This window comes from Lasioglossum baleicum, chromosome 11 (genome assembly GCF_051020765.1).
Source record: "Lasioglossum baleicum chromosome 11, iyLasBale1, whole genome shotgun sequence".
Classification (NCBI taxonomy): Eukaryota; Metazoa; Arthropoda; class Insecta; order Hymenoptera; family Halictidae; genus Lasioglossum; species Lasioglossum baleicum.
This window is the reverse complement of record NC_134939.1, coordinates 7,192,541-7,203,963: the sequence shown is the minus strand read 5'-3', so window position 1 is coordinate 7,203,963 and position 11,423 is coordinate 7,192,541. Positions and strand designations below refer to the sequence as shown.

The following is an 11,423-nucleotide window of genomic DNA, read 5'->3' as shown; positions in this document are numbered from 1 at the left end:
TAACTCAGGAAATCAAGGATTAATAACTGGCAAACACTTTTTACAACCTAACATTGGCGTAAAAGAATCAGACACCCCTATTTACTGACGTTGTTTCCTTGGTGATAGTTACACGAAGCAAACATAGGAGAAGAAAGAACTGTAATTTAAAACTGTATATTTATTTATTATCTTCAATAATAACTCGCAACATTATACTGGTACAATCTTTGACCAGTATGCAAAAAACATGAATATAACAGTAGATTTACTCGGCATCGTTTGTTAGCTCCTAGCAACTGATAACTCTGTAAGGAAAGGACATTGCTGAAAATAGTCACAACAATTTGGCTCAGCCAGATAAAATGAGCCGAAGCACATTTCGTGACACTAAAGTTTACTAATCAAAAGTTTTTAAACAACAGATATAAATACACAAACATATAAACTTTCTGCTTCATGTATTAGATATATAGTAATATACAATATAGCAAAACTCTTGTATAAACATAACATATATATAGTATATGTATATGTTACATTAATTTCATTTAGCAGCTTATGCTAGCCATAAACTTCGATCGCTATTTTTGATCATTATATTCCTTATATAATAATAATATATAATGTGTGCAGATCTCATAGAATTACGTTAACAGATAATAAAATTAGTAGTATATCGTACGATATATAAATGCGTCGGCTATAGAATTAGTAATAAAGTACGGTAAAAGTTAAGCGTAGTAAAAGCGAAAATCAAACATCCAGCGTTTGTAATGTTAAACAGAAAACAACATAACAATTCAACGTTAATTAAACTTTCATATAAAATATATTAAGTCGCGTATTCCTTAACTGTCTAAACTAGTATTATGTGTATGATAGCAGTATTATGCATATATTCTTGTGCACATCACATAAACACGCTGTAGCAATAGATCATATCTCCATGGCACTCGCTATCATAAAGAATAATTTTATAAGCACAAATAATATGAAATTGAGATTAAACGATCAACATGGCATCATACGGGAACGAAACCATTTAGCGACAGTGGACGGTCCAAGTATAAATAAATAAACATAACTGTTGATACTTTCATACATCTCGTCAAGTCCCAAATAGCAAATTTGTGTTTCGCGATTCTTTTTCCAGATCACTTCACTTGAACTCGACGTTCCGAGTGAGATTGCATTATGAAAATTCGGCAAACAGACAGTTTTCAGAAACACGTGAACAACTGTGCGAATCTCCACTTGCGTTTCTTCAATTTCTAGTCTTTAGTCTCTGGTTGCAGATCGTACCAGCTCGTAAAAGACTTTGTGACGTCGATCTCACTCAGATTTACATGCACCTGACCCATAACTTTGCTCCCAGCAGATAGCCAGCCTTTCTGGGTGCATACCGATATCTCCAATTTACGGGTATTCAGATCACCTTGAGAAACAACATATTCAAACTGCTCGTCGAATATCGGGTTGCAGTTGTCCTTCATCACTGCTGTTTTACGTTTGGTTTCCTTATGACGATCCGGCAATAGATACAGCTTTACGTACGGGTCCGGTATGTTGTACGGATCGTTATGAGGCAGAGGTAAATTACTAAAATAATAGGAAAGAAATCAATTAATAACGTACGCAACTTACAAGTTCTTATATACGTGCACAATTTACGTACGCTATCTTATGTACTACGACTATAAGCTTTTGCCTTTGGACGCTGTAACGTAACGACAATTGTATTCGTCCCAATTTAGCCTCGCCGGACGACGACGTTACGCTTAGGTTTCTATGAAGTAATTGTGGACTTCCGGTAAGCGATGAAGCGGTATTAATAACGACTACTTCTTCGTTTGTGGGACCTGTTTCTTCAGGTGCATTGCCTGCGCCTGATCCAGTACTACTCTTAAGCGATTCCTTTGACGGTTGTCTTTTTAACGGACTAGGTGGAACTGAAAGAATAACATTATGCTACAGACAAAGGAGTAGATATAATAATTTTTAGATAAATTAAGATGACACTTACGACTAGAAGATAACGTATTGCTAATATTCGATTCTTGGCGTTCAATTCGTTTATTTAGCTGAGTAATGTCGTGATCGTCATCGTCCTCTTCTGAAGTAGGTTCGGGTTCATCATATTTCAAAATCTGTGAATAAAAGATATACATGTACAACCATAACATAACGTTCTCATTGAATTGAAACATTTACATAGTCAGAAAGAAAACGTACGCGTAAAGACATAGACAATATTAGTTTACTGTCAGCTTCAGCCATTTGCAAATCATGAGGCTGCTGTGTGATTTCAAGATTGTTGTCCTTCAGAAGCAAAGAGATGTTATAATTCATTTCTCCTATAACGAGAGTAGTCTTTTCATCTGTAATCTAAAAATATACAAGTTAAAACATGTTAACAACGAGAAAAATTAGTTTTTAGAATTTTTTTGAAACCTTCATGTGTAAAATGCTAGTTTCCGGGTTGCTAACTAAAAACGTGAATCCTTGTTCCCATACTGGATCACAAGATCGTAACTGGGTTGCTGTTCTTTTCTTGTCTCCTCCAACACTCGCCTCAAGAAAAACGTCAGGTTGCTTATTTCCTCGAACACACTACAATTCAAATTGATTTGCAATCGAATCCAGGATTTATTTGATGTTAAGTAGAAAAACTGTGCATTCATACTGGCAAATTTCTTGCTGAATCGACGTAAAGGACGAGAAGAGCTGTACTCATCGATGTTATTCGCAGTTCTTGAGTTTCAATCAAAGCCTACGCATAAAAATGATACATGTATATCAATATTCTCCGAATATTTAAGATTGTACTTTTTTAATAATACATACAGCTTTTAGATCAGCGACGTTTTTGGAAAATTGAAGCCACGTTAATCGTAGATGAACCATGCCATGTTTCGCTTGCTCTAAGGAGACCCACTAAAAAATTCGTTATCACTGTAAGTTTGTTCCTGCAATATAAATAATATCTTTTTTTTCTTACCGTATCAATTGTTCCTTTCTTCTTTACTCGACTGACTTCGATACTAGCTCTATATTATTACAGCACCAAAAAAAAAACAGTATATTTAGTAAGAATAAAATTGATTCTGCTTGTAACGCTTATATAAAATTGATATTATATTAAAGCTTATCACTCGTCACCGTGACGAATATGCAGATATGATTGATGATCGATATGCTGAGTGTTTTACATGCTTCATGCAATTATGAAGCATCCACATAAATAGAAGCAATTCCTTTAAAATGTTCATGCTATTCATTCCGCAAGTAAACACCATAGATTTTATATTACATACATTCATAGTCATATAAGCAGCACTCTAGAGAATCGTTTTATCTCGTTAATAAAAGTTTGCTTCTTTGAAATATAGAACTGAAAACGAAATGAAAAGAGTAATGTGGTGACAATGAGTTCTTGTTTCACTGTATCTGTAAAGGGCACATAGACTCCATGAAATTTTTAACTGTATAACTTCGCCATGTTTTGTGAATAACTCTTGTTAACATGCATCTCATACTGATATAGTACAATTACATTTTTCAAAGTACATAGTATCAAAATTTTCAAGCGCGCGATCTACAGTAACTAAGAAATTATTAAGTAGGTATGTTTGTTCTAAACTAATTATATGTAGAGAAGAACCTTTAAATGCATTCTATTCCTGGAAAAATGTACTTGCTGCAAGTAGCAATACCTGCCAAGTGGATCATCTTGACCAGCGTTGTCTTTGTCAAAGAGATGGGCAACCACTCTGTTGTAATAGGCCCCCAAGCTTTTATCCACTATAAACTGTCATCATACAATCTAGTTTAGTTTCTTATTTGTCAACTACAGTCACCTAATCACTCTCATAACTCTAAAAACAAACTAAAAGCAAAATTCCAACGTAACGAAATTAAAGCATATTAATACATCAAACTAAACGTTTCGCATCTAAGATTAAATTATAAAAGAAACAAGAATATTCATCAAACAAACGATTAATGTGGTTACGTAAAAATTTCCAAAATATATGCTACATCAAGGGTAGTCCTTATCTTTTATGAAATTTTTGAGAGAAAGTAAGTTCTATAATATTTCTGATTCAGATAGAGGAGATAAAAAACACCTCCTGTAGCTAAGGACCACCTTAATACGATGAAAAATATATAATGCAAAGAAATATATAAACAACAAATTGTGAATGCCTATGATAAAGATGTATTTCTAGAGTTAATATATATAACAATAAATAAACAAGGTCCACTAAGCATATGGCACATTTATATGTATGTACATTTGAACATAATACTTTATTAAAAGTTAACATATATAAAAAAGAAAAATTATTAATTGAAAATGATATATTATGATATTGCAAGAAAGATTTATAAACATAATGCAGGCGTGCAGAAATTAGTAGATCACCATTCGTAATTGCTGTTAAGTATTAATTATTGTGTTACAACTTTCCATAAACACATCAACTACCTGCCAAGGAAGTCATCATTCTGAACACATGGAATGTTTGCATCCCTATCCCACAGAGACACCATAACCTTCTGCATTATACATGAGCAGATCACAGCCTGTGTGCCAATATTAGGATGTATATATAAAATATAAAAGACCAAAATAATGCTTTATAAATCTTTCGTTCGTATAGTAATGATAATTACAATTTCACTAAAAATTATAATTATTATTACTGCATACATATGTGCTACATAGAATGACTATGAATATAAAATCGATTGCAAAATTAATATACTAACAACTAAAAGAAACGAATGTATTATTAATGAAATATAAGTCTAAACCCTATTCTATCTACTGTTAGAAATCTTATGATGAAGCATTAGGTTGCTCACACAGTGAAGTGACACATACAGACAACACTCATAAATCCAAAATATGTATTATAAAATAATACTGGTGTAAACCAAAGCAACACCGACATGCTCAAATATTTTACAGATAACAGTGACTGCCTTAATGATGTTAACATGAATCGGTTACATTGTGAAAAAGTGTAGGTGATCATTAAATATAGTAATATTATTGAAATATTAATGAATAATACCAATATTGAAACAGCATATCGATTCGAAAAATTGTTTCAATTTCTTTTTACTACATTATTGCTTTATTAATCATTTTTGTATGTCTTAATAAAAGAACAATGCAATGTACAATATATAAGATGGCAGTTCTTTTTTCCATGATAATTTTATACCTGGCATAAAATGTAGAAAAAATTGATAACATCGTAATTCATACCTTCCAAGACTTTCATCACCCTTGGTATCGTCATAGTCCCACAGCAGCACAGTAATTTGTTGAGCGATGGCCGACGAGACGGCACACTAATTCCACATAACACATCGCACATCACATACACACATACATACCAAAATATGAAATTAAATTAGATAGACACGATTTAAGATGTTTCTGATCTATACACGGAAACAAATAACTATATTGCACTACTACAAGTAAAACAATGTTTTATGCAATCGCAGGCGAGATTATAAATTTACCCGATTCACTAGGAAAAGCTATATCTCCAGTAAATCACGGTGGTAAATGTTAGATCAGGAACATGTTACAACTAAAACAAGACCGTGGACAATTTTCATATTAAAACTAAAAAAGCACAGAAGAAAGTGAGAAATCAACAGTTTACCGTTGTCTCGTGTGTAACAATTACATTTAAAAAATGAAAAATTAAATTTGCACTTGAAAATATCCTATACTTTAATCTACTCTCTCTACTGTATTATGTGCTTTATTTGAATAAATGGTGTTCTTTCTTACCATCTGAAAGATGCTGTACTTGTAATTTTAATGGACTTACAATAAAAAGAAATTATAGCAAAGCACATGCAATACTATTAATGTCTAATTTATTATGATAATGCGTCATGCGTACCTCGCACCAGAAATCCCATTTCGGGTTCACAGTGTTGTCTATGGTTTTCGTCCTAAATTCTTGTGCTCCAACATTTATAACCGCATATGGATCAGACTTCCCTTTACCCAACACACTGATATCTTTTTTCATAAGATGCTTCGCTTCTACTACATGTATTCGTAAAACTCCCTGCACAGGAGCAAAATGTATAATGAAAGTTTTTGTATAATTACTAGAAATGTGCGAGAACACGGAAAAATCGAGTAGGGCAGGTCGAGAAATTTTTCCAAGATCGGACGGGTCCTAAAGCAATTTCAGGGATCAAAAACACCGGGATTCCGAAATTTTCGGAAATCCGTCCTAATTCCGAACAAAATTCTCGACCCGTCGCGACCCAACATTTTCGGGTTCCCGCACACTTCTAATAATTACATTTATTGTGGTCTATTTAAACAAAAAAGAAAAATGAAATCGCTCAGCCATGTCTCACCTCTGGTTCAGGCATTTTCAACGATTCAACAGGTACCTCTTCGCTTAAAGGTATAACAATTTTATTTGGCAGTACAACGAAAGCTGCTATTTGTTCTACTATTGTCTTTCTTAAAATGTCGCTGTAAATAAAATATAGGATTGTTCATATTTTCGTTCTGTAAAAGGCAAGCATGTTTCAAGTAAATCAAAGTAATCGATCATACTTAAATCCTGGTAGGTCAAGAACATCTGCTACTCCTACTAAATTGAAATTAATAGCTGGAGGATTTAAGAAAAATGCTTGTATACCTCCAACTATAGGCATAACTGGTAACAATGGTTTCATAACTATTCTCATCATTCCACGAATCTGAAAAATAATTATAAATTATGAGCTAATTTTTTGAAATGCTGAATACACAACGAAAGTATACTTATAACTAAACAGATGAAGATCAGCTTTCTACTTATAACTTTTTACCTGAAAGTCCTTAATACCGCCTTTTATATTTCCAACAGAGAAGGTAATATCACAATCGCCAGCATACCTATGGTATTAAATAAATAATTAGATAGATAATATAAGCAGTAATTAAAAAATACTAAAAATATTGCATACATAACATCAGCATCAAGTATTACTTCATTCCTTGAAGTGTTTTTATCATACGCTTTGACTCCATAAATTTTCAAAGGCTGCAAACATACATAGTAATTAATCGTATTGTGTAAGATTATTAATCATGAGATTATAGAACATTGCTTGTTCCATTAAAGCACCTTATACAATATCTATAAATATTCTAATGCCTATTGAAGACTTCTTACCTATAGAAAGCATTTAGAATCAAATATTAAAATCCACTTACGATGCGACCTAAAACCAGTCTGTCAAACTGGAATCCTTTTATTTTATACTCTGTCAATTTTTCAACAATAGCTGGTTCTATACTTTGCTTGCACAGCTCTCGAGCAAAGTGATTAATATTTGGCCAAACTTTATAGAGAACCTTGTGTCGAGAAGAAAGTAATTGAAATTAATAGAAATTGAATATTTCAGATGAACATGTTCGAGAGATACAATGTTTTCGTACTTTGTTTAACCATTCAGCTCTGTCAACATCAGGAAAATAAACCCAAGAAGGCAATTCATCCAGTCGACTCATTATCAATTCTTTTTCTTTCGCCATTATGCTTGCCTTGGCAGTAATTACTTTTAACTCGTTGTCTTTTCTTCGTTCTGTCTTCCATGCTGCTAAAGCAATGGGCGCGATCAACCATGCTATACTAACATTGAAATATCCGCATCCCCAAATGATACTAGCAGTTGCCAATTTAGTAAAAAACGATAAGGTCAGTGAACCTATATTCATGTATGGCCAAGGGTTTGGCTTGGAAACACTGTTATCTTCGCTTTTGCCTTCCATTTGTATGGTATAATGATTAAATTTTAGTTTATAATTTTTTCCTTACCTTAGATACAATTTATCTACTTGCATTGATCCTGTAAAAGAGAATTACGCATTAGTTTGTAAAGATACACATTTAATAGATTTTATTACAGAATATTTAAAAAATATATTAAAATAATTCCGATAATAAATAACATTGTTACAAAGTTGTTTCCACATATCTTATCGCATTAAGACGGAACTAAGAATAAGGGTAGCAGTTATCGCGAAAGATTGATCAGATCTTAAAACATGAATCATAAAAAGTTCCTTCATCGATCACATCTTCTTATGTCAACTATTTGATCAAATATCAATTTCTTTAATACAGATAAGATAAGTTAATCAAATCCATATATGTATACACACTTTCAATTCAAATATTTCTGTTACAATGAATACTTGAAATTTGTTATCTCTAGCTGATCTCTTTTTTACACTGATTAAACAAAATGCAACTATATAAAAAAGAAAAGGGCATTCTAGTTGTTTACATAAAGGTAAATGTAAAATAAAATGTGCATGGAATAATATTTTGATTACATCAGTGTCTATATTAAAATACTGTAAATTTTATTCAGCAAAATATTTCTAGATCCTAATGAAATTCTATTTTTGTAAAATTTATGTTTGCATAAGAATACAATCTACATATGTATACGTACATATGTAGTTTATTTGCGGCGTAGAAATTTTTACGAAAAATGAATCGTCCATTTTTCGCAGCAACGATAAGAAGACTTTTGATAATACGCCTAATAATAGTGTTTATGTAATTTTGTTTTCTTTCAGAGTATATGCCTTGAATATGCATTATTACGTATATTACACGATTTTCAAATTAGTATTTTGAAAAAAGGCAAGTAAATAGCTAATGCATGCAAATTTTAAGGTTTGCGGAAACATTGTTAGTTCTGCAAAAAATTGAGATATACGCATAAGTACATTTCGTATTATGGATAATGCTTACATTAACTTTTAGTTGTACCGTTTACTGTTTATAACTTGATGTAACTGTGACTGCAAGCATAATGGAATGTTTTCCGGACCAATCAATTATTGCAATATAGAATCTCTCGAAGTGAGTCACGAACGTGACAACTATGCTGTACATATACGTACTTGCGAAGATGTGTGTGTGTATGTATAAATAGAACTGCATTAGTAGCTAACTTAACACTACTGGAAAAAAAACCCGAATGCCGCTAAAAACATCAAGTTTATATTTGAAAATAAAGTCTCTAATAATGTATGATTGCTTTTACATACTTGTCTTTTACTTTGTATACAACAAAAGTGTGTTCTATAGTTTGATTATAGTTGACATTTATAAATAATACTATATACTTAAAATATCTGTAATAGTAATACATTAATTAAACAATTATACTAAAATTTAAATTCGAATACAAACACAAAAATCGCCATTGCATTTTGTGCAAGGATCGATGTATTATATAGGTTATATTGCTGTTGCTCTTTCTTTAATAAAAGTAGTAGTTCAATTGTTAATACATATATATATATGTTTAAAGCTCTATTCTAATTATTAGAATCCTAAAAAGCATCGTGTGTCAATAATACAGACTAAACAATGCAGATTATTTGCCATTTACATGAAGGATCGTCAAATTTACCTTTTTCTATTATTCCTACTTTTGTCCCCTTCTGTTGCACAAATGAGTTCTACTACGCAAAACGATCGCTCGATAGAACATAGAACACACAGTTAATATATATATATATAAAACTTATCTCGTTTACTTAATCTATATCGACGGCTTTTATTTAAAAAAGTAAAGCTTTTATTAGGATTGCGATTTGTGATACAAAGTAATGATAAGCTTACTACATACTATTTAGTCTATATGATTTTGTTTTAGCTAAAAAATTCGTTGAAAAGGTTCCGTTTAAAAAAATTTGATTCTGTTCAGTTTTGTACATCTTTATTTTTTGGAAAACCTACCCAGCTAACCAGGCGTGCCTTGGGCAAGCCGTGCCTAGGGCACAGATCGGCAAATCATTGTCCAATCTACGCTCGGAGGTGCTCAAGTCCCGATTGGCTTAATTTTGGACGACCGTAGGACCAGGGTTTGGACATGGGCATGAGGTCGGCATCAGGTCGGCACGAATCGGCCGAATGTGCCTTTGTGGCAGCACTGTCGCACTGATGTACCGCATGCCGAATATCGTTTTACAGGTGAAACAAACAATTCCAATGCCGCTTTTGCAAAATTCACATGTTTTTCTATAAGCGAGGGTGAAACTAATATCCTAATCGCGATATGGAGCAACAAAAAATGAGTATACACATTCGGAGCTAATATCCCGTACATTCCCAGCCAACCAAAAATCTAAATTTGGTCGACCTCCTGTGCGCGCATATGCCGAGCTAGTGTCGACCGTAGGACCAGAGTTTGGACATGGGCATGAGGTCGGCATCAGGTCGGCACGAATCGGCCGAATGTGCCTTTGTGGCAGCACTGTCGCACTGATGTACCGCATGCCGAATATCGTTTTACAGGTGAAACAAACAATTCCAATGCCGCTTTTGCAAAATTCACATGTTTTTCTATAAGCGAGGGTGAAACTAATATCCTAATCGCGATATGGAGCAACAAAAAATGAGTATACACATTCGGAGCTAATATCCCGTACATTACTACCGGGCCGGTATATAAGAGAAATTGGCGAAACTCGGTCGCTTCAAAAGTTGAATATTCTTCTATTGGCCTCGGGCGTCTAGAAAAATCAGATGGACAGTACTTATCGAGTACTGCCATTCGCGCGGAGATGATAAAATCATTTTTATTTATCATCTTTAAAATATAAGTGTATTCAATTAGTTGAAATTGAACTGTAAAGAAAATTGTACGGCAATGCAAATTTTAGATTATGTCTCTTGCAATCGATGCAGACAATTTTTATTTCGCATAAAGATCCGCAGTCTAGGAAAAATAACAAATGTGAGAAATAAATAAAATTTGTATTTTTTTTTTCGCCAATTTCTCTTATATACCGGCCCGGTAGTAACCCAGCTAACCAGGCGTGCCTTGGGCAAGCCGTGCCTAGGGCACAGATCGGCAAATCATTGTCCAATCTACGCTCGGAGGTGCTCAAGTCCCGATTGGCTTAATTTTGGACGACCGTAGGACCAGGGTTTGGACATGGGCATGAGGTCGGCATCAGGTCGGCACGAATCGGCCGAATGTGCCTTTGTGGCAGCACTGTCGCACTGATGTACCGCATGCCGAATATCGTTTTACAGGTGAAACAAACAATTCCAATGCCGCTTTTGCAAAATTCACATGTTTTTCTATAAGCGAGGGTGAAACTAATATCCTAATCGCGATATGGAGCAACAAAAAATGAGTATACACATTCGGAGCTAATATCCCGTACATTACTACCGGGCCGGTATATAAGAGAAATTGGCGAAAAAAAAAATACAAATTTTATTTATTTCTCACATTTGTTATTTTTCCTAGACTGCGGATCTTTATGCGAAATAAAAATTGTCTGCATCGATTGCAAGAGACATAATCTAAAATTTGCATTGCCGTACAATTTTCTTTACAGTTCAATTTCAACTAATTGAATACAC

At 33.4% G+C, this 11,423-nt stretch overlaps 1 protein-coding gene across 3 annotated transcripts; it reads right to left on the bottom strand.

Annotated features, from left to right (window-relative positions):
• Positions 1 to 145: 145 nt before the first annotated feature.
• Esyt2 (extended synaptotagmin-like protein 2) lies at positions 146 to 9,622 on the bottom strand. 3 transcript variants are annotated; one of them, XM_076434089.1, is made up of 17 exons: positions 9,457 to 9,622; positions 7,463 to 7,872; positions 7,238 to 7,378; positions 6,988 to 7,064; positions 6,850 to 6,916; positions 6,593 to 6,738; positions 6,388 to 6,508; positions 5,916 to 6,086; positions 3,696 to 3,790; positions 2,981 to 3,029; positions 2,827 to 2,916; positions 2,666 to 2,752; positions 2,434 to 2,592; positions 2,215 to 2,367; positions 2,006 to 2,129; positions 1,658 to 1,931; positions 146 to 1,581 (listed from the first exon to the last, which is right to left on the bottom strand). In XM_076434089.1, the coding sequence occupies exons 2-17, from the start codon at positions 7,793 to 7,795 to the stop codon at positions 1,254 to 1,256; spliced, it is 2,415 nt and encodes an 804-aa protein (XP_076290204.1). In that variant the 5' UTR covers positions 7,796 to 7,872; positions 9,457 to 9,622; the 3' UTR covers positions 146 to 1,253. The 3 variants fall into 3 exon arrangements, with proteins under 3 accessions (XP_076290204.1, XP_076290205.1, XP_076290203.1); XM_076434090.1 differs by lacking the exons at positions 3,696 to 3,790; positions 9,457 to 9,622 and adding exons at positions 5,261 to 5,346; positions 8,790 to 8,949; XM_076434088.1 differs by lacking the exon at positions 9,457 to 9,622 and adding an exon at positions 8,790 to 8,949.
• Positions 9,623 to 11,423: the final 1,801 nt, after the last annotated feature.